We start from the raw sequence: 25,259 nt of genomic DNA, 5'->3' as shown, positions 1-25,259 counted from the left end.
ACTCGACATAAAATTGGGAAGTTTACAAGACAAGTCTAACGTAACTTATACATGCTTGGAAATGTTATAAGATATTTTTAGTGATGCTCTTAAATAGTTTGGTTGCTTTTAACTCTTAATGAAGAGGTATCTGTGTTTTATGATTTTCTTATCTCTGTTAACAGATTTGATTCATAGTAATGTAAGATACCATTGTTTTACTCATGTATGTGGTGCCAAGTGATTAAGAAAGTGAAATATCCAAATGGACTTTGTAACATTCCATGATATGTAAAAATATTCATCCTTTTCAAATTACATCCCATTTTGTTGAATTATAAATGATGCATACACATTTATCAAAGTGAATATTCTTAATCAAAGCTTTGATGCACAACCTGAACACTTTTATGGGTGAAAAAACTGTAGAGTCCCTTTTTGCCCATTCTTCTTTCCAAGCTTTCTCAAGTTCTGTCAGTTTGGTTAATGATTGAAAGATGATGCATAATTCTGCAAGGCGCTGTATTTAATACTGTACCCACCCTTCTTTCACTGCAGCTACATCGTCACAAATGCAAAATATGCTCTTGAAAGTTATATTTATTCTACAGACTTTTCCTGTGCCAGGTGCAGAACAACTTTTGATACATAGTGACTTGCACATAAATTTCAGAAAAACCACATCTTGTTGTCATTTCCTTCCTCAGAATAGCTGATGAAATGGGCTCTGTTTCTACAATTATTATATTGTTTTCTACAGTAAGAGTGAGAAGATTATAAACATATATCATTTAAAGATTTACAACTAGTAATGTGCTCAATATAATATTTTTCTAAAGCTGAAAACCATTATATATAGATTGATCCAGATAGATGAGATCAGTTATGTTATAAGCAGACCTCATGATTATATTCGTATTCAGTCGTGGTGGGGAATCTGAGTAACACACTTGATCCTCTGCTGTTTTTTGAGCCCCACATAAATAATGTGATTAAGAACTTCTTTTATTCACCTTTGAAATATTTCCTGAATTAGTCAGTTTCTATCAATGTCCAATGCTGTGCGCTTGATTCATGCATTAACGTAACTTTTAAGCTTAATTTCTGCAACTCATTGCTCTGTGGGCTCCCTAACATTCATCTCAGTAAGCTGAAATATCCAAAATTGTTAAAGGTCCAAAACACTGCAACTAAACTTCTAACTCAATGCAGACCCTAGCAACATATCATTTCTACATTTACATCTGTACATTTGTTTGTTACAAAGCCACAGTTTCAATATAAGATGTTGTTATTGACGTTTATGGCTATAGATAAATGTGTCTCCATCATACATCTCTGAACTCCTCCATATTTACACCGTGGGCTTAGCTTACTTGAGGCTGGTCTTTTGCTCACTGTCCCTAGGACTTAATATATTACATTTGGTTATAGATTGGGGCTTTTTGTGTTGCTGCTCCATATGTCAATATGTCAAAAATGTCAATATACTGTAGTGTCCATAATATTTGCTATTTTAGTTTTTTAGTCAAAGAAATGTTTATTTGTTAATTGCGGATTTGAACACCTGACCTCACGCTTATAAGTCAGTCACTTAAGCTATCACGCTACCGATCTAGTAATGTGGCATGCACTGAAACAGCAGTACACATATCAATGGAAAGTTTTATACTACTGTTTGTGCAACAATACCTGAATATAATTATATTGTTATTAATTTATTTAGATACGTGATTCCATATTATATTCCCTATTAATTCTAAAAGTATGCTTTTTTTTACTCCGATAACGAGCGTATTCGCAGAAAAGGTTAAAACGATAAATTTTCACAAAGTATATAAATGTACAGTAATATGGTCAGAAAGAGAACGTTAAAATGTTTCCAAAATAACCACATGTAAGACTTTGATGCTTAAAATGTTTAGGGAGAAATGGAATACTGGTGTGTATTTTTTCTTTAAACTACCAAGACCAGCTATATAGAGTACAGTTTACATACAATAATATGTTTATGTTCTTTTATGAGCATGTGAAAGGCATACTTTGTATGATTGGAAACGAATGCGTGATCAGATCAACGAAATTCTGTGGTATTACTTTTTGTCAATGAAAAAATAAAGTATTTTTATTTACAAAGACGGTTACAAAGAATGTGAACCAGGGTAATACTTTGAGTTTACAGCTTGTCCAATGTCATTCATTATTAATACTATTAGTAATATCTTCAGTAAAGACTTTGATGCATAAAATATTTCTGCATAATTAAAATATTTTAAAATAAAATAAGGTGGTAGGCTGTGTACTTTTGTCCAACTGAGCAATCTTGCTTTCATAAAATATACCAACTTTTTAATGCATAATGATTAACATGCTGTAATACACAGTTTAAATTTTAAAGTCTAAAGAATATACAACTTAAATTCTTAATTGAGTAAAGATTGTCCCTCAGTAGTGATCGGGATTCGAAACCAGATGTTTTCTGGCGACAGCTCAAATGTTGTACAGGAGAGGTTAAGCTTTATTAGCTCCACCTGCTGGTTTAAGGTGATTCCGGATACTTTTAACATAATCTACTTTGCATATGGTATATTGGGACACGCCCACCGCGTTGTACCGCAGCATACCCCGTTCGGTTTGAATGGCTGCATCTGTAGATCAAGGTTTGTTTAACTGAGGGTTTTGCTGTAATTGTGGTTCTATCTTATTTTCTTCAAAGCAGTGATCTATTTTTTTTCTGCATTGTTCAGCAAAATGTCTTGACAACACTTTAATCTGTATTCTGTTGAAGTGATGAATATTTAACTATGTGGTTGCTTGAATGTAAAACGGTTTTATCAAGTTTGAGTAGTTGAGTTACTATTTAACTGGATGCCCTGCAATGTACAGTATCTGTTTAACCATAAAATTACAGGAATGTATGGTTGCAGTAACTATGTTTATGTAATTGAAATCTTTGTTATACATGTACATACACTACTAGAATTTGAAAACAGGATAAAGATGCAAGAGTGACTAAGAAGGAGAAGAAATAATAAAATTAGCAATAGTAACTAGGCTAATTCACAAAGTGAAATGTATGTCCAACAAAGATGATTAATAACGATATTAATATAATGAAGATATTATGATAACTATAGTCTCTTCTGTATTGAAAAACAATATTGAAATGTGAAGTATTTAGTACCTTTACTAATTGTTAGTAACTGTTAGCCCAACACAATATTTAACAGTGTTATAACATGTATTATTTTGTACAAATAGTAATATATGTCTATTAGATATCCTCACTATTGGTACGATCTCTATAATTGGCTAAATTCTTTTGATTCATCAACCGTGAAGAAAATCTGATTGGATTACTATGGTTCGGAATTGGAAGGTTTTTAGTTTTAGCATAGTTTTGCAAGGAACTGTACTTAATAACTAGTCAGTTTTCTATTGGATCCATCTCAGGACTTTGAATGGGCCTCTAAAGGACATTAATTTTCTACTTGTTAATCTACTCTGTTGTAAATTTGTTCTTAACAATGACATATATTTCCTTCTGTAAGTTAATTTCTATCCCAGTTTTAGATTTTTAGAAGACCAGTTTTCCTCTAAGATTTGCCTGTACTTTGTTCTATGTTTTTCTCTGTTTTGACTAGCTTCCCAGTCCCTGCTGATGAGAAGTAACTACATAACATAGTGCTGCCACTTCCACGCTTGACAGCAAGGAATGGTCTTAAATGGATAATACGCTGTATTGGGTTTGCACCAGATGTAAAGCTTAGTATTTTAACCAAAATTTTAGGTTTTTGTGTAATCTGTCTGCAACACATTTTGATGCATGTTTGCAGATTTCTTTAAATGCTTTGTTGCAAACTTCATGTGTGATTTGAGATTTTTTAAAGTTTTTTTAGTATATTCAAGTTGTCTTTGTGGACTGACTGAGATATTGTTGACTCATGGACATTTTCTCCCAATCCAGCTATTGAATTCTGTAGTTCTTTCTAAATTGTTGCTGGCCTCACAATGGTACCAATTTTGTCCTTGCCTGACTGCTCATTGAGGAGGGACAAACAGATCTAGGTAGTGCCAGGATGATGTAATAAACCATTTTCCTAATATGTGCATTTCTATCTTAAAGCTATACTGTAGCTATAATTTTAACTCTGAGTTGTTTTTGAAATTTTCTTGGGCTTCACAGTGACCTTTCAGAATAAATACACCTGTCTCTGAAATCACAGAACCACTATTATTACTCACAGACAGAGACCATTCAGTTAAATAGGAGACTTGTCAAAGTAGTTGTGTGCTCCTAAACTAAATTATGTAGTCAGCAAATTATAGTTTTAACTTGCAGTTATGTTTGAGCACCTGAGCTTTGATTACAGAGATTTAAAAGTGTGTATACATAATTATAATTCAACAAAATCAGATATCACTGGAAGGTGGTAAATAATTTTGTATGGCATGGTACATCTTTAGTTGTAAATATGCACTGACCTGCAGTCTACCCCTGTTTTATTTTAGTTTAATGAAAGTGTATAATATTTATGTAATTATTGTAATAACAATGTGTTTTTGTTTACAGATTTTGAAGCAGTCCTGCACAGAAATTTTAACGGTTGAGCCTTCAAGCATATGTGTTAATGGTGAGTTGATTATATTGTGACTGAAAATTCACTGTGTTTAATGCTTTGAAGTATATTTGCATTCTCTAAAGGGTAAGGTTCTTTGAACAAGCAACAGAAGTGAGAAAAAGTAAGGAGACTTATGAAAAGATTCTTCATAGAGGATTACTTCTCAAATATCAGGCAGAACACACTCAAAAAAAATGCATGCATGCTAAGAACACATAAGGAGTGAATGTTCAGATTTGGGTGATGTAATCAGCAAAGTGTTGTTACTATGTGAATTAGGTTCTGTGCTATTCCTAATTTTATCCCGGCACTGTTTGTAATCTCATTTGAATACAAAATCACAACAGGAGAGATAGCAAAAGCTTTACAAGCTAGGAAATAAATTAAAGAAGAATAATATTCAAGATTGACAAGTGCTGAATTTTTTCTGTACAGCAGGTAGCTAAAACAGAAGACACCCCCTTTAGCAGCAATAACTTGAATTAAATGTTTCCTGTAAGAGTTGATAAGTCTCTCATGGTGCCTGGCCTACTCTTACTTACATAACTTACTTAAGCTCTGTGATGTTTAAGGACACAATATTTTATGGTGTTTAGGTCTGGACTTTGATTTCGTCATTACAAAATTCAGTTTCTTTTTTGAGCTGTTCTGTTTGAAGATTTGCTTGTGTTTTTTGGATCATTGTACTATTGCATGGTCCATTTTCAGTTCAGCTTTAGCTGATGGACAGATGTTCTCACAATTTTCTCACATAGTAAGGGTGGCCTGTAGATCTCTGAATGTAACCTTGAAGTTCTTTGAGACTTTTAGGATCTCAGAATTGGGTAAGACTGTAGATTGTCAATGGTCTTGTTTTCACCTTTTGTAGGTTTTTATTGCTGACCAGGAACACAGAAATGCTCAACCCTAATAGGTTAAGAGAGCTGTCATTTAGGCTGAAATATTTGTCAAATTCAAGAGTTTTGAAAGCAACAACAATAATTCCTTACACTTGTATAGCGCTTTTCTGGACACTCCACTCAAAGCACTAATGTGGACTCCCCTCCACCATCACCAATGTGCAGCATCCACCTGGATGATGCGACAGAATGCTCACCACACATCAGCTATTAGTGGGGAGGATAACAGAGTAATGAAGCCAGTTCATAGATGGGGATTATTAGGAGGCCATGACTGGTAAGGGCCAAAGGGAAATTTGCCAGGATGCCAGGGTAACAGCCTTGTTCTTTTTGAGAAACACCCTGGGATTTTAATGACCACAGAGAGTCAGGACCTTGATTTCACGTCTCATCCAAAGGTAACCCCAGTCTCAGTTCTACGTCTCCTCCAAAGGACGGTGTCTTTTTAACAGTATAATGTCCCCGTCACTATACTGGGGCATTAGGACGCACAAAGGCCCCACTAACACCTTTTCCAGCAGCAACTTTAGTTTTTCCCAGGAGGTCTCCCATCCAGGTACCGAGCAGGCTCACACCTGTTTAGCGTCAGTAGGTTGCCAGTTGTGTTGCAGTTGATTGATAGAACATCACGATTGAGAAGTATGCACTTCTATGCAACTAGTATGCAACTAGTTGCCCTTAGTTTATGATGTCTTTCCCTCAGACTTCCATGCTAACATCACCTTAGCCAATTCTCCTCACCCAGGACCTCGGTTGATCAAACTGCAGTTGATTTACATGTACGCTGCTCTTTGAGCAAAAAAATTACAAGTGTTCTCAAGTAAGCTTCTCAGTGCCAATGCTCACATTAAGGTAGGATATTCTTTTTTCTAATATGGGGAACATTACTTGTTCACTGTAGCATGAGTCACGTGCTTTTATTTGCTGTCATTTTGGTGATGGGTATCATTATTGTACTGATGTGCCCACAGTCTGTTTTCCCTATATCAGAGCTCAAAATTCACACTGGTAGATTGTGCTGGACTGGCAAATGAAAAAGTAGATCTTGCATTAAAAAAGGTTGTGCACCCCTGTTACACAGTGTAGGCCACTGAATGCATTGCTTTTTTCAAGTTTACATTAAATAATTTATATTTATCTTAATGCTAATTTAAGTAAAAAGTAATTAGGAAAAAGATTATTTTATTTTAGATTTTGATAATAACAAATATACATGTACGTTAGTGGCTTTAAAAACATACAGTATCTTACTGTGTTTCAGGACAAATAAGACAAACAGTATAGTTTGTGAAAACAAAAAACAAAACAACTGTAGTAGAGCTGAAAAAAAATGTTTTTTCTTGGGAACCAAAGCAACACAAACATACTTAATACAGCAAAAGTGGGCCACAATGTTAATACTAAGTAAAATGAACTACTTAAATAAACTAAAGTAAAATAAACTACTTTTCAGGTGTTTGACTATTTAAAATTTACTACTTAAGCTAAACAGTTCCTATAGCTTTTATTATTCCATTTTGAATCATTTTAGCCCGTTCTTTACAGAACTGCTTTAATTTGGTGACATACAGATAGCCATTCATAATCTGTGGTAAAGCCCTGTTATGTGGGATTGGGGCTGCAGGTTACCGTGGCACATGATTTGATGGTCAAAAGCACTTGTGGTGCATTTGATGTTAGTGATACAGTTGCTTCATTTAATCTCTGTACTGTGCATGCTTAAATCTGCATAATATGGAATTTTACAACTAAAGGGAAGTTTTGGTAGCTGAGCATAAAAATGGTAGGAGCATAATATCTCTGAACGTCATAACCAATATTAATTTGTCTGTGTAAAGCTGCTGTTGCACTGCAATTTCCCTCACGGGATCAATAAAGTATATATCTTTCTAATTTAGGAATATAAATATATTATACATACTGTATATGGCTGTAGCGGTACCTCAAATAAAAAAAATAAACAACAGTATTCCATCTACTTCGTAAATATTTTATGCATCAAAGTTTTTAACCTAATCACTTACTGTGGTTATTTTGGAAAAGTTTTGATGTGCTTGTTCTAATTATATTAAGTTGATATACTTTATAAAAAACTATAATATTTTAACCTTTTCCATAAATACTTGCTGTCTTTATTTCAGTAAAAATGTGTGTTTTTAAAAATCTGCTTAATAGCGAATAAGATCTAAATATCTAAATATAATATTTATATAGCTGGTAGGATGACTGTATTCCACTTTCTTTGTGAACGTCAGCATCAATTTCTTTGACTCATTCACTCATGATTACTTTGGAAACATTTTAATCTGTCCGTTTTAACTATGTTACTGAGTGGCACATTCGTGCAGTGGGTTGGTGCATGGCTTTTTGGAATTCAGAGGTCTGGGTTTGATTCCCGCTTAGGGCACAAGTTTTTGTTCTGACAAGCAAAGACTCAGTTTTAAAAAATAAAATAGTAAATATTCTTACACTATACTGAGTTTATTATTTTTATATATCACAATGGTTTTGATGTTAAATGATATTAAAAACATGAATGAGCAAACCTGAATACTTTCAACAGTGGGAATAAACACCAGTTCAACCAGTCAGATTCAGTTAAATTCAAAATACTTTATTCATCACCTAAGGGCAATTTAGCACAGGCCTTTACAACAAGCCTTAAAACGAAATTGTATATATTATAATTATAATTGAAAACAACAAACTTGCATTTAAAAGATCACTGAAACTGGACTATAATAACCTGTCTGACCATTATTAACACATTTAATTAATTAATAATGAATAATAATTTCAAACTTATTGTGTTTTGTTCAAGATCATTTGTTTTCTCTGGTGTTCATAACCTTTACTTTCTAATGAAAACGCCTATTTATGAATCACAATGTTTCAGATGTCAATAACTTTGCGAACATATGACAATGAGCCTTCAAACCACAGCCATTTTAAAGATTGCAATCTGTGAAAGTTTTCATATAATATAAAAATATCATACTAAAAATAAGATACACTCTACACCAGCAGAGAGAGAGAGAGAGACGCACACAGTTTTTCCTTGTCAAAAAGTAATGTTTTTTTTGCTTTGTCGGCACCCAGACAAACGCAAACACGTTTTTTATTAATTCTTAATCTGACTCACATAATTTACATTCCCGAAGTTATGTGAGTTAGATTATGAATGAATAAAAGCATTTTATTAAAAACACATTACGTTTGGGTGCTAAAAGGTAAGACGTAAAAGGTCTTAGTCTCCATACTATGGTTGCTTAACGAGAGAAGTTCTACTGTAAGCAAAAAAAGGGGGTTTTGGAGGGGGGGCAGCATTTCTTGTGTTGTGCAGCTTTTCAGCTAAATATATTTAACGGTTACACCTGACATTGGTGGTGCCCGCCTGCGCGGTGACGTCACCACATTTCCATCTGAATAGCTACTGAATAGGCAGTGAAAACATTTGTCTGTCTTTCCGTGGGGGGAAAAAGGGACTGTATTTGATTGGAAGGCACGCCTGTTCTACTCTGAGAATGCCCATTGTCTTTTCACTGATAAACTTGTGTTATCAAAAAACACAGTATGCTTAAGTATGCTTAGGAGTTGTGAAACTGTTTTTTATTTATTTTTTGGCACAGCCAGCCATTATTTCATTCCATTCCATATTAAGCAATTAACAAGCAAATTTCACTCAAGAGTGAATTAAATCAGTGAGTCTAAAAATGTTTTTTTTTTGGATATAGTATATAGTATGTTGAGGGCACTAGAAATGTATGTGAATCTTGTATTTTAAGTAACTACTAACTACCAAGTGAGCCAAATAGCCGCCTCTAAGGTTGCTGCTGGAAGAGGTGTTAGTGGGGCCAGCAGGGGGGCGCTCACCCTGCAGTTTATGCGGGTCCTAATGCCCCAGTATTGTGATGGGGACACTATACTGTAAATGGGCGCCGTCCTTCGGGTGAGACGTAAAACTGAGGTCCTGACTCTCTGTGGTCATTAAAAATCCCGGTTGTCGTAAAGAGTACGGGTGTAACCCCGGCGTCCTGGCCAAAATTTCCCATTGGCCCTTACTGGCTTCATTACTCTGCTCTCCTCCCCACTGATAGCTGATGTGTGGTGAGCGTACTGGCGCACTATGGTTGCCATCGCATCGTTGGCGGTGGTTGAAGGGAGTCCCCATTAACTGTAAAGTGCTTTGAGTGGAGTGTCCAGAAAACCGCTATATAAGTGTAAGCAATTATTAATTATTATTATAGATTAACATACTGTAGAGGAAAACAGTATGGGCATCATTGATATGAGGACTTTTGAAACCAAATTTCCCAAATTTAATATGTGCTTTTCTATATTGGTACAGAAGGACTAATAGGTTCTAGTAAAAACTTACAGTATTCAGAATTGGTAATGGTTAGAAATCCCATTTTATGATAAGAGACTCTGGTCGTTATCCTAAACGGAAAGCAACTCAGTTTATACTACAGTATATTTCGCTTTGCTTGGTAAAATTTGCATGGTCACACACTACACGACACAGAAATCAAGTTCCTGCTCTATGCAGATGACCTGGTCCTGCTGTCGTCCACAGAACAGGGGCTGCAGCAGAACCTGGCACTGCTGGAGCAGTACTGTCAGACCTGGACGCTGACAGTTAATCTGGACAAGACTTTTATGGTTTTCCAGAAAAAAGCCAGACCTCATGGAAATGGGTACAAATTCACACTTAACAACAACGCATTGGAGCACTCATCCAGCTACACATATCTCTGCATATCACATATCACATATACCATCAGCTCATCTGGAACTTTTGACCTGGCAGTGAAGGCACTGAGGGAGAAGGCACTCAGGGCTTTCTACGCAATAAGAAGGAGGCTCTTCAACATCAATCCACCAACAAGAATCTGGCTCCAAATATTTGAAAATGTAATCCAACCCATTGCCCTATATGGCAGTGAAGTGTGGGGTACCCTCACAGACCAGGATTACACTCAATGGGACAAACACCCCACAGAAACTCTGCACATGGAGTTCTGTAGAAACATCCTCTGTGTGCAGAGAAAAACACCTAACAACAGGTGCAGGGCTGAATAAGGCCAGTACCCACTATTGATAAACATACAGAAAAGAATATTAAAGTATTGGCTACACCTAAAAAACAGCGACCAAAATTCCTACCACAAAAAAAGCCCTGCTGAGCCCAAAACAGAGCCCCATGAGCCAGCTGGTCCTGAGGCTCACTGACCTGAGCCACACCGACACTAACCAGCATCAGGACAGCACCGCTAGAGCACCACAACTCAGACTCAAGCACATCACAGCACAGATCAAACAGCAATATCTCACACACTGGGACACACACACACACAACGAACACATTCTACCCATACATGAGAATATAATATAGATACACCAAGGGATTAGGTTGAGTTCCCATCACAAAAAACTCAGCGAGCCTGCACTACAGTGACCATAGTATGAAGACTAAGACCTTTAGTCTTTGGGTGTCTTACCTTTTAGCACCCAAACAAACGCAAATGTGTTTTTAATAAAATGCTTTTATTCATTCATAATCTAACTCACATAACTTCAGGAATGTAAATTATGCGAGTCAGATTAAGAATGAATAAAATAATTGTATTTAAAACGCATTTGCATTTGTCTGGGTGCTGACAAAGTTAAAAACAATAACTTTTTGACAATGAAAAACTGTGTGTGTCTCTCTCTCTGCTGGCGTGCGGGTACGGTGGGGTGCTGTACAAGCTGTACAGAAAATTAAAGTGCACTTTTCCATTCAACGGGTGTCTGAGTTGCTGTGTCCTATCTTCTGACAGTTGCTGTTGTGAATGTCTGTAGAGTGTATCTTATTTTTAGTATGATATTTTTATATTATATTCCCTATTAATCAGATTCTAAAAGTATACTTTTAAATGTGCAATGACATGGTTAGGAGCAAGGGGCACGTAAAACGTTTCTGAAATAAGCAGATGTAAGACATGTAAGAAATGTTTAGGGAGAAATGGAATAATGGTGCGTATTTTTTCTTTAAAATACAGTACCAAGACCAGCCATACACGCCTTTATATAGCGCCTTTAAAGGTGGCTTCTCAAAGCACCTTACGGGATAAAAACAACAGAGCTGTATAACTGGTTTTTATCTATTTTTCGGCACAGCCAGCCAGCTGTCGAGTGGTATTAAATGCAACTTTTTTGTATAGATGACTTTGCCCGTAGCTTTTTCACAAAACCTCACTGAAAACTATCAGCGAGCGAATTCTCTTTTTCTAAACCTCCGGTTTTACACTGATGCGTAATCACGCACTACTTGGAACTCCCCAGGGGGGGGCGCCGTGTGTTAAGAAAGTTAGGTATTAGCATAAACTATTAGTGGGTGGCTCTGGTGAAATTTCACTGTGAACTGAAGAGTTAAAGTGTAAAGTGTTTCCTCTTTTTATCGGGAACAGATGTGGTGCTTTTTTTAAAATCCCTGGCGGAACCTGGCTTCCATAAGAATCAAGTAAAAGGTTTATTCCATGCTGAAAAAAAAGAAGAAAGAAAACACATTCCATAAGAATCAGCGCCTGTATATAGCGCCTTTAAAGGTGGCTTCTCAAAGCGCTTTACAGGATAAAAACAACAATAACATATTGTGATATTTAGAAATATAAAAAATGTCAAAATAATGCCAATAATATTAGCTATTTTAGTTTTTTATTTTATTTTTATTTGTTAAAAGAAAACTGATGGCGACAGCTGGGTTTGAACACTCAACTTCAGGTGTACAAGTCAGTTACTTAAGTGATCACGCCACGGAGGCAGTCATGTGACAAGCACATCTCAATCACATCTCAGCCTTCACTATGTCGTTTTTAAGCCTTTTTTTGACCACGCTTCAGTTGAATAAATAAAGCTTTTCAGTATGGATTACACTTTTCTGAAATGTATTTAAAAAACTCCCATCTTCTTTAAAACACAATAGGCCAGGAAATGTGCTTGGCACAGACCACGACTTGTGAGAATGTTCACAGCCTCCACAGAAAACTACAGTATCAGGGAGCTAATTCTCTTTTTTTAAACCTCCGCTTTTTCACTGATGCGTATAGTATACGTATACAGTACTACTGTTTGTGCTGCAGTACATGAATATAATTATATTGTTATCAATTTCCATATTATATTCCCTATTAATCAAATTCTAAAAGTATGCTTGTTTACTCCGGTATCGAGCGTATTCGCAGAAAAGCTTAAAACTACCACTTTGTATTTCACTACTTCACTATAGCAAACGAGGGAATTATAAGAAATCACGATAATTTAACTTTAAATTCTGATTATGAAAAATATATTTCACAAATACTACACATTATTGTCTTTAAAGCCATACAGTCTCATACGAAATATATACCTGATGTACATAGAAGAAATGGCTGTGGTAGCTAAATATACACATAGTATTCCACTGTCTTCATAAACATTTTATGCATCAAAGTCTTTTTCGAAAAGGTTTCGAAATTATAAAAAAATAAACCTTTGATGAGTTTGCATGAGAGAAAAAAGGTATCATTTGAGAAGTTGTGTACTGCTTGCAAAGTAGCTGATTTTGACAGTTAATTTTGTTTAAAGAATTTAAAATCTGTACTGTACTTTATCATTCATTTAAATAAGTCACCTTGCTCTTACAAGCAGCTCTGTTCACTTTCTCCTCTTAAAACCAGAAATTACAAAAGTTACATCAGTGACTATTGAGAATGTGTATTGATGGAGAGTGAAATTAAAGCCCACATCCAGTTTCCCTTCCTCACATATATACATATATAGTGTTTTTCTGGACACTCTACTCAAAGTGCTTTACAGGTAATGGGAATTCCCCTACACCACCACCAATGTACAGAATCCACCTGGATGATGCACAGCACGGTCACCACACATCAGCTATCAGTGGGGAGGAAAACAGAGTGATGACGCCAATTCATAGAGAGCTAGGCCATGATTGATATTTATAGGCCATGATGAGAAATTTAGTCAGGATGCTGGGGTAACACCCCTACTTTTTTCAAGAAATACCTTGGTATTCGTAATGACCACAGAGAGTCAGGACCTCAGTTTTACGTCTCACCTGAAAGATGGCACCTTTTTTTACAGGATAGTGTCCCTGTCACTATACTGGGGCATTAAGACCCAAACAGATCGCAGGGTGAGCCTGCTGGCCCCACTAACACCTCTTCCAGCATATATGTTATTATAGTTCAGTTTTAGTGGTCTTTTTAATACCACTGTTATTCTCAATTATAATTTTAATATATACTGTTACAGCTTTAGGTGAGTGAGACGTGTCTCTAAGATTTTAGATGACGTTTGTGACACTTGGAAGAGTAAACACTTCTAGTTTAAAAGGAGAGAGGTCTGGGGGTCCCTTGAACAGAACCAACTGTAAAGTTTACCTTAGTATACTTAGGTAAATTATGGATTAATGATTTCCAAGGAGCAGTACAGAAACACACAATATAAGATCACATTAAGAGGAGGAATAAACAAGAAGCAGTGAACAAGGAGAAGAGAGAGGAGTACAGAGAAGTTGGGACTTGAAGCTTGCACCAGGCAAGAGCCCCTTACTTTTTGATCACCCAAACCAAACCTGACCATAGCTAAGTATTTGAACTCTGTTAGAGAGAGCATGCTATTCTGTGTTTTTGGGGAGCTTGGGTTTCCAAGATACCTTAGTCAGAAACATCTAGAGAGATTTAACTATAGGTTGCACTGTATTTAGTTAGAAGTCAGCTCATCTCCTATGTGCTCTATAGGTATATTAAGAGTTTAATGCTTAATAGCAGTCTGGGGTTTTCTAGGTTACCAGAATGGGCCTCTGAAACGCCTTGTATGTAAATAATGTACATAAAGTAACTTGTGCGTTGTATGTTGTGTGTAGTGTAGTCTGTGTCTCGTCATTTTACTCCTCTCACCAAAGTTGTGCCAGAGAACAAAGAATTCACATGCCTCTAATTATACCAGCTGCTCGAGTATATCGCTAGTAATCACGTACAAGTTGCGGGTTATGAATAATTATCTCACATATTGACTAAATCCTTATTTTCACCATTTTCGTATCCCCCCATTTGCAACAATACAATTTACTTTTGATGCTTTTTGATAAGGCTTGTGTTAAATTGGGCCACTGGAATGAATAAAGTATTTCGAATTGAATTGAATTAAGCGAGTTGAACTGGTTTTTATTCTTACTGTTGACGGTATTCACATTTGCTCATTCATGTTTTTATTATTTTTTTACATAGAACACAATGTGATATATAAAAAATAAGTCAATATAGTGCACATAATATTTACTATTTTATTTTTAAAAAAGGAGTCTTTGTTAAAAGAAAAACTTGTACCTGAAGCGGGAATTGAACCCTGACCTCCGGGTTAAGAACCATGCACAAAATCCATTATACCAAAGTTCCGCTCAGCAACATTGTTGAAAGGGATAGGTCAAAATGTTTCTAAAGAAATCGCAAATGAATGAGTCAGAGAAATTGATGCAGATGTTTACAAAGAAAGCGGAATATGGTAATACTATATAAATAAATTATATTTAGATCCCTAATAATATCATTATTCATTTCTTTACTTGTTTGATTCCATATTATATTCCTTATTAAGCGGATTCTAAAATGTACACGTTTTTACTGCAATAACGACAACAAGTATTCTTAGAAAGTTTAAAACATTCTAGCTTTTTATAAAGTATATAAACTTAATATAGTCAGAACGAGCATGTCAAAACCTTTCCAAAATAACCACAGTTAGTGACCTAGTAAAAGATTTTAATGCATAAAATGTTTATTTTGTTTTATTTTAGCTACCAACTACTACCAGCCATATACAGTATATATAATATGTTTATAATCCTAAATTAAACTTCTCATACCTGAAGAAGGCTCCACAGCCGAAATGTTGTTTAATTTCTTATCTTTTCAGCATGGAATAAATCTTTATTTGTTCCAAAATTAATGTCATATTTGACATTTAGAGACATTCTGCTACTGTTATTTTTATCCTCAGCTACCAAACCTTCCCTTTATCTGTAAAATTCTATATTAATCAGATTTAAAGATGCACAGTAGAGAGATTAAATGAAGCAGTCATTTCACTACCATCTAATGTACCACAAGTGCCACTTATCAATCATCTTTGGCCAGTGAATCACATGCTGTGGTAAAGCACAGCCCCTGTAATGTGTATGGGGCTTTAACATGCATTCTGAATGGCTACATATGTATTTGTGTGCTTAGAGTACATGGCACCCCTCTGCTACTTTTAGAACATGGTTCCTTCAAGTGCAGCTCCTTACATCCTCCCTTAACTCCTCAAAGGTAAATGAGGCTCCGTCTGTCCAGCGTTTAAAGTTGAATTAGATGTTCTTAAGGGAGCTCTAAGAACAAATGTAATGTATGTTACAGCCTGTTGGTGACAGCTGTGTCCTTATGCCTTTCTCCTTCCCTGCAGGTTAGTAAAGTACATAGTTTTTTAATGTAGCCATTTTTCCACACAGAGAAATGGAGTGTGTCCCATTAAAAAAATGGGCTGAGATTGAGGCAATATTAATTTGATTTCACTTCTTTATTTAAAAAAAGAACCTGTAAATTTAATTCAGGATATGACTACCCCATCATTCTCTGTGTTTAAGGAAATTATCTGAGCACATAAAATGAAAGAAGTGTCCATGCATTTGTTTAGCTGCTTTAATTTACTTATTCACTGTTTGCCCACTTACTGTAGGTGTGCTGCCTGTTTTATGTAACAAATTGTTTAGAATACTGGTCATAAAAGTATTTAACATTAATAATACACCTCAAACTTTGGACGATTTCCTTGATTTAACCCTTTTTGTTTTTCATCCCTTTAAGACTTATCCAAATGTACAGTACTAAAAAGTACTAAGTTGCTTAATAAAAGAGAAAAATGTATGTAATGCTAGTTTAATTCTGCTGGCTTCAAAATTGTTTTGCCTACTTATGTTCAGACCAATTAACAATATTACAAATATTAATATTATATTACAAAACTAAATAAGTAAATGAAGTGCCCAACTACAGTGCCAAAAATAAGTCAATTTAATTAACTTGTATAGTGCCTTGGGGCAACCTTGTTTGTGAATCCTTTAGGTTGATCTGTTATCTCATTTAAGACCTAAAATTAAATTCTGTTTTCATGAAAGTTTTAATCAACAGCATTTTAATTAAATCTATTTAATCAACAGAATGAACAAACAGTAAATATGTTCACCTGAAAAAGAGTGTAATCCTTTAGATAACTGGTAGTACCTCCTTGAGAAGTAATGACTTCAACTACACATTTCATTTATCTGTTTATCTGTCTCTGTTGATTCAGAAACTTAACTCAGGTTCTGTCAAAACAAAGGAGTCTTTATCCTGTACTCAAGGAGCAAACACTTAGCGGGATAGCAAATGAAGTGGGTCTAAATGTAATAAATTACAGTGGGTCTTCTAGTTTATATATAGCATTGTAAGCAGGTTGGGGAAATCATTATCACTAGTGTTGCTAAGCAACAGAGCGGTCAGCAGAAGTACAAGGATGAGAAATAAGGAAAACAAGAATGCTAGTGTCACATACCAGAGGTACCAAGGAGTACTCCCAGAACCTTGAGGACCATGTGACTACTGAACTGGAAACCTTATATCTTGGTAGAAACTTTCTAATTCTGTTAATTATTACCTTGGTTCCCCATAGAAAATATTGCGTGCCATACCAATCATTTTCTTCCACACATATAAACTGAAGGCAACTTCTTGTTTTGAGCTCCTCCCCAGAATTTCTTGGGTGTAACACCATTATAGAGGCAGTAACTTTAGTACAGAAGTGAGTAAGCACAGTTATACAGCATATAACTAGAATACCAATAAGGTAAGTCCCACAAACAAATATTGCGTAGGTGTACCTCCCCAGGACCCAAACACAGACTTGAGCCATGTGGAGATACCACAATCATCAGGATTATAATTGCAGTATTTTTGTCCCTCATCATAAATGTGTTGAGATAGGTCAGCAATGTATTCAAAATTATCAGGAATATATATGCAACACTACGATCCAATTACAGCATATATTCTTTGATCGGGCTTTGAACTGTGCAGAGTGCAGCGGACTACATGACACCACCTGGAATTGAACCTGGTCCATCAATGTCATTCAACAGGAAACCAGCTGGATGAATTATTATATGTGATGGGTTTGTGTTTAAAGATTTCTTCACGGAAATCATTAAATTAAATGAGGGAGGGGGGAAGGATTATTTTTTACAATTGCCAGTGATCGGGGAACAGTTTATCAACACGATGGGCAAACGATTTAAAAAAAAAAACTACAGATGCAGCCATTCAAAGTGCGCGGTACAGACACGTACTGGAGGTAATTGGCTACGGCATCGTGCATTTTGACGCAAGATGACGCGCGGTACCGCGGTACGTGATTGGTTGACCGACAGGGGCACTCGTGGTCCGTTGGTCTGTCGTAGAAAGATTTACAGTAAACGTCTTTACTGTGCCCGTTTAAGTATTGAATATTTATATGGAATTTTACCACTGAAGGGAAATCTTAGTAGCTGTAGCTTAGTAGCTAAACGATATTAATTTTGGAACTTAAACATACATTATATGGCTGGTCTCGGTTCTTTAAAGAAAACATACATTAAACATGGTTTCATTATGACCAGAATCGGTCTTGAGATATTTTTAACTTGATTTACAGTATTTGAGAGGTATGTCTTGACACCGATACTACGTAAATACTGCTCACGTATATGTTTCTAGGTTTATATTATGCATTTCATACGGTCAAATTACTTTTGAGCAACTGATAAGAAGCGCGAAACGGTATGCCCAGGGCGTTTTAGTTTTAGTTTTGTTTTAATGCAGTGCAGGGACTCTGCTTTAACTATATCGCCGTGGATTGATTGATCATCTGTCAACAATTACACAGGTTCTGTTTCCATATTGCGGATTTTGGTTACGTAATATTATTTTAATAAATATTATGATTTGAATGTGAATATATGATTTGGGCAAACAGAGCCACAAAGAAGTACATTATGGGTTGTTGTTTTTTTTGCAGTTTTATCTAGAACAAGCGATGCTTAAACCTTTGTCTGATTCTTGTGAAACTATCCACAAGACAGTTACCTAGGAGTTGACTTCAGTGATGTCACTGATGGGATGTTTCTAAAAATCTATCCACTGTAAAACGTCTTCTCCAGTTGTCCTGCATATGTATTCGCTAATGAAGCTGTTTGTTCTGAGCCTGGTTCTCTACATTTCTGTATGAACCAGCTTAGAGGGCTAAAGACAGCTTGTGTTTAAATTGAGTGTAAGGTAATTTATGCTTCTGTGTATAATGTTTCTGTAGTGCTTTTTCAGCACTCTACATGTGACCGCGCCGGTGGCGCTGTGGGTTAGGTTCCTGACTCCCATGTCACATGGTCTGTGACCGAATCCCACTGAAACTATGACTTCTTTTTTTAACAAACGTTTCTTTGAAGAAATGAAACGTTTCCCTTGGTCAGAGATTAAATAAAACCTCACTCGCACCAAACAAATTTATATTTCTAAATATCACAACATGATCGAATTTAAGTATTTTTAATAACAATGAATAGTCACCTATGCATTACAAATTAAACATTTATATTGATTTGAATCGCGTTTTGATTTAAATCGTAAATGTGTGTTAAAATATATGTGTTTAAAGGCGATATATAAAACCGGTGATTCTTATGGAATGTGATCCGCCGGGGATTCAAAAAAATATATTTTTTTTAATCGCGTATCTAAGCAAAATTGCAGTATAACTTTGTTCATGCACAAACAGTGGCATGTTACATTATTAATTTGGGCGTCTCCTCTTGCCAGAAAGCTCTAAATTGCATTTTGAGTGTGGTTTTTGACATTTTCTAAATTGCAACCCATTAATAAAGCTGATACAGTTTACACTTACTGTATTTTAAACTGTATTACAGCAGCACATTGGACAATGCAACGTAAATTGCAAAAATGCACTTGGAATCTGTCCAAAAATTATTTAAACTGCAACACTTATCATTCATCTTTAAATAAACTTTATTTTATATAGCGTTTTAAGTGAATAGGTAATTAGATTGCTCATAAACCTAATCGCTTTTTCTACATAAACACAGTGTGATTGCTCTCTGAAAATGCTTTTTCTTTATATTTAGGCTCAGATTTCAACTATAGATCGTATTATTATAAACTTTCTTGGAAAAATGTCTTTTATGTAAACCGTGTTTGCTATCAATTCATTGAGGGCTAGAATACATTCATTGTCTTCCAATCGAGTCGAGTTGACATTGGAAGCTTGCCACTCCCGGACTGTTACATTAACGCATTAGCAAGTTAAACCGATTTCATTGAGGAGCCTAGCTTTCTTAACTAGTAAGTACTGTACTTCCTACTTTGAAAATACCTGTGAAACCGGTTTAATTCGTCACAGCCAGCACTCCCGCAGAAAGGGGGGTTGTACTCGTTAATGTCTTAGCACAACGCAGAAACTTATTGTATTTTCCGATGACATACAAGTGGAAAGATTACAGATTTTAATCGCCTTTTTTCTGAACCAGGGAAAATCTGATCATGTTTCTCTATAACAATAATAAAAAACTAAAGAATGTTACTTAGTAATATTAATCATCATATTACTACCAAAAAAGTCGCCCCAACAAAAAAGACATGATTTCATCATAACACCCTGCCGAGTGGTGAGCTGCCAGGGCACCTCACCGTGTCAGGCCACCACTGCGTAACACCACATAGCTGCCAGCGCACCTCACCATGCCAGGGCATCACTGCGTCACACCACACAGCTGCCAGCGCATGTAACCGTGCCAGGCCACCACAGCGTCACACCACACAGCTGCCAGCGCACCTCACCGTACCAGGCCACCACTGCGTCACACCACACAGCTGCCAGCGCACCTCACCGTGCCAGGCCACCACTGCGTCACACCACACAGCTGCCAGCGCACCTCACCGTGCCAGGCCACCACTGCGTCACAACACACAGCTGCCAGTGCACCTCTACATACCCGACCACCACTGCATCACACAGCTGCCAGGGCACCTCACCGTGTCAGGCCACCACTGCGTCACACATATTTCAGCGCCATATATTTCATGGATATTATGGAATATAATGGATGGATATCTTAGTTATCTTTCTAGTTCACAGGTTTGCATGCATAATTTAACTACTGTTGTATTTATGAAAAAGAAACAAAACAAAAAACATACTAACAACTGTGCCATCCTACTCCTTAGTTAATACATTTTATTATTCATAAACAGTTAACATTGTTAGCAAAATATTTTGAATTATATTTAACCCTATTTTTTCTTTAGTTTTGTATTTAACTTATTATATGATAGTCAGACTTAATGTATATTTGAACAATGAAAATATATTTTTACAAGATTTTACATTAAGCACTTAAAATTAATATGGTTAATAATAGTAAACTGTAACATGCTGTAACAAGATCGGTTAAACTGCGAAGAAAATGCTTTCAGAGAAAATGTTTCAGGTGTGAAGAACATAGATCTCCAATGCAATTTCAACCAAACCTGTTCCCACACACCCTGCCCCCACTGCCATTAGAATATACACAAACATTTTAGCGTTTCATTCTGAGCAGAAGACCCTCACACCTGAAGAGTGCTGGCTGTGACGAATTAAACCGGTTTTACAGGTTTCAATCACAGACCATGTGACATGGGACTCAGTAAACTAACAGCGCCACTGGATTTGATAATACCTAACCAAAATCTGCAATATGGAAACAGAACCTGTGTAATTGTTGATAGATGATGTACTCGTAACATTTTTTCAAGACGAACTACAACATTTAAAAAATGACTTGTATGTACTTGATATCTCTAATCAATCCACGGGTCCCAGCACAAAACGAAACTAAAACGCATACCGTTTCGCACTTCTTATTAGTTGCTCAAAAGTAATTTGACTGTATGAAATGCATAACATAAACCTAGAAACATATACGTGAGCAGTACTTAAGCACTGTAGTATCGGTGTTAAGACATACCTCTCAAATACTGTAAATCAAGTTAAAAATATCTCAAGACCGATTCTGGTCGTAATGAAACCATGTTTCGTGTATGTTTTCTTTTTCATCTTGAAATAACTCATTTCTAAATACCTTTTTCACTGTTAACATCTTGCAGCAACTCTGCAACAAAATATACACTCTGACAGTTCATCCTGCTACCAACATTAAATAAAACAAATCTTAAGATTTCTATATTTATGTCTTTATTTAGTGGTTTCATTAGTGACAAAGGCTAAACTTCCTTGGAAAAATGTATTTTATGTGTTGCGGAAAAAACTGACTTGCTTTAACAAAATATGTTTACAAATCCTTTCACCTGGCATCTTCATAGTTAGAAATTATGGAACGCTCTGTTAAAAGCAAGGGAGTTTTTATGTCCGTTGCAGTTCTTTTGCAACATGAATATAATTATATCGTTATTAATTTCTTGAGATACGCGATTCCATATTATATTCCCTTTTCATCAAATTCTAGTACCGAGACCAGCCATATACTGTATGTTTATGTTAAGATTTCCCTTCAGTGGAAAAATTAGATATGAATATTCAATACTTAAATGGGCACAGTTAAGACATTAAATATACATATACATATTGTATACAGTACAGTTTGCATACGGTAATATGTTTATGTTACGCGATTAAAAAATAAATAAATAAAACTGAAAGGTCCAGCACCAGCTGGATTCGAACACACAACCTGCCAGTTGGTAGTCATGCACCTAGACCAGTAGGCTACAAGACAGCTCACATGAACAGGCAGGCGAAACAGCCCTACACAGCCCTGTCGCAGTACACGGATATAATCATACCGTTATTAAATTCTTGAGATACGCGATTCCATATTATATTCCCTTTTCATCAAATTCTAAAAGTATCCTTGTTGACTCCGGTATCACGTTAGTTAAAGACTTCGAAGCTTACAATGTTTAGGGAGAAATGGAATACTGGTGTGTATTTTTTTCTTTAAAGTACCAAGACCAGCTATATACTGTATGTTTACGTTCCAAAATTAATATCGTTTATGGCCTTCACACGCGTTACAGTATGCTCCTATTCTTTTTATGCTCAGCTACTAAGATTTCCCTTCAGTGGTAAAATTCAATATCTACAACGGGCACAGTAAAGACGTTTACAGTAAGTCTTTCTACGACAGACCAACGGACCACGAGTGCCCCTGTCGGTCAACCAATCACGCACCGCGGTTCCCCGTGTCATCTTACCTGCGGTACGTGTCTGTACCGCTCACTTTGAATGGCTGCATCTGTACATACTCTATACAGTACAGTTTGCATACGGTAATATGTTTATGTTCCTAAATCAATCTCTTTTATGAGCATGTGAAAGGCATGGTGAATCGATTCTCAAAAATAACTGTACTTTGCATGATTGGAAACAACTGCGTGATTGCGAAATGAAGTGGTGTTACTTTTACAAAGACGGTCAATGAAAAAAAGAATGTGCACCAGGGCAATACTTTGAGTTTACACTTACAGCTTGTCCAGGGTCATTAATTATTAATACTATTAGTAATATCTTTGTTAAAGACTTTGATGGCGACAGCTCAAACATGAGAGGTTGAGCTTTATTTTTGCCTGCTGAGCTACAAAAGACCTTCTTCAGCCCAGACAGACAACATCCCTGTTATGTGCAAGGGAGTAGAAGACTATACTATCACTGCACTGCAACCGGCTTGTACCATCTGTATGCCTGCCATTCATTACAATATTAATAATGAATGACCATGGACAAGCTGTAAACTGAAGACACGTTGAGTCTTGTCTTTTCAACTTGAAATTTAACCTTTACAGCGATCCTTCTGGCTATATTTTTAACATAGCCGGATGATTAAAAATAAATTGGATTAATAACTGGAGTAAGAAAAGATATTTCACACATACTTTGAAACCATAAGGCTTTGTAACAGTGGGAGGTGGGGCAGGGAGGGAAGGGGGCCAGATTTTGATTTTCCTGCGAATCGGCTTCATGACCTTGCCCCCGTGAAATTGTGGGAAAGAGGTTTAGTAGGCAACGTTACTCACAGTGTAGTGGCCAAAGGGTTTTAATACACTGTACAGTATAACAGTATAAAGCAAGTATGTTTTTTAATGTTTGTAATTGCTATTCTTGCAAGTACATTTTGTATTCAGTCTGCTTTTGTGTGTTAGCTGGTGGGGAAATGTTCAAGGTGATAATTCTTCCACGAGTGTACCTATAAAACGAAGAAGACAGCACTAAACGTTTTCAGCTCTGTACAGTATATCGCACAAGCCATTTCTCTTTGGCATTTTAGTCATAGAGGTGGGAAAATGCCTCCCCCTTCCCCTTCCCTCTGCCTGCCTGATGTGTTCCCATTTTTAACCATTTTGTGTCCGAATTACAGCTGGTGAGAGAGAGAAGGGAGAGATAGAAAAAAGTGAACCCTGGTTTAATTTTAAATTATATTTTACTTTCATTTTTTATTTTATAAGTTGGTATTTTACTTATTTTTGATAGTCAGATTTAACGTATGTTTGACACAGTCTTGCAAATAAATCTTTTTAAAAGATGTGTAAGTGTAACAATTTATCACAGTGCAAATTTTAATAGTAATGATTGATTACTAACAGTTTATGGATCTGACGCCTGACTTTATTTAGATGTATATAAATATTGAACTGTGACATAACATTCAGAAATACAATCGAAAATAGTCTGTGATATTTGTGTAGATGAAATTTATTTTTTTTAATTAAAAACTATTAAAATGTATAATCTTTCCATGTGTAATGACATTAGAAAGTACAATAGCCCCACTTTGTTTAATTATGGTTTCAAATATTAAATGAACTGGTGACAAAGCTATGTTTAGCAATAATTAAATGATTGAAGTTAAAAGAAACAATTTACATTCTAACATTACCTGCTAATTTACTTCACACCACATGAAGACAGGAGAATGTGATTGTACTGTATTTGTACGAAATGCATGTTGCATTTACAAAATTAAAGTGTTTAAAATGTTTAATTATTTTTTTTTATAATTACATCTTAGACTAAGATTATAAGATGATCACAAGAAAAATCACCCATTTCTCGTGGATTTAGTGTTTTTAACTAAACCCTTTTTTATGGTTTTTAAAATCATGCAATGTCTGTTTTAGGCAGACAGGTTATTGTTTCTTATTTTTGATTTTCTTTAAAATTAAAAGAATCAGGTGCCCATCATGCCACTCAATATTATGTTACATTTTTATGTTTTTATGAGACATCAGAAGGCTTCAACTGATGCATAAACTGATAGCATAATGCCTTCTCGCGTTATGAAGTCACTTGCACCTGGGATCTGCTTTATTCAAACTAACGTTTGAATAAGGTTTATTCAACCAGGTACTACGTATTGTTTAAATAAAAGCTGTTAAATTTTTCACAAATCGCAGTCTTTAAACCTGTAGGTTGCAGGCTCTGTTTCATTTGTTTACAAAGTTATTGACATCTGAAACATTGTGTCTCATAAATAGGCATTTTAATAATAAAAAACAAAGAAACAAATTACTCAGAAGAAGATACAAGAAACTTGAAATTATTATTATTAAATTAATACTGTTAATAACAACCAGACATATAATTATAGTTTCAGTGT

General features: G+C 35.7%; 1 protein-coding gene across 2 annotated transcripts in view; it reads left to right on the top strand.

Annotated features, from left to right (window-relative positions):
• Positions 1-25,259, top strand: part of antxr2a (ANTXR cell adhesion molecule 2a) — a 235,825-nt gene that overhangs the window by 34,990 nt on the left and 175,576 nt on the right. For both annotated transcript variants that reach the window (XM_015365593.2, XM_069187145.1), the window contains exon 8: positions 4,553-4,613. In XM_015365593.2, coding sequence (XP_015221079.1) covers positions 4,553-4,613 — 61 coding nt within the window. The remainder of the gene's footprint in view (positions 1-4,552; positions 4,614-25,259) is intronic.

This window comes from Lepisosteus oculatus, chromosome 3 (genome assembly GCF_040954835.1).
Source record: "Lepisosteus oculatus isolate fLepOcu1 chromosome 3, fLepOcu1.hap2, whole genome shotgun sequence".
Taxonomy (NCBI): domain Eukaryota; kingdom Metazoa; phylum Chordata; class Actinopteri; order Semionotiformes; family Lepisosteidae; genus Lepisosteus; species Lepisosteus oculatus.
Note: the sequence above shows the minus strand (reverse complement) of the source record. Positions and strands in the feature narration are given on the sequence as shown.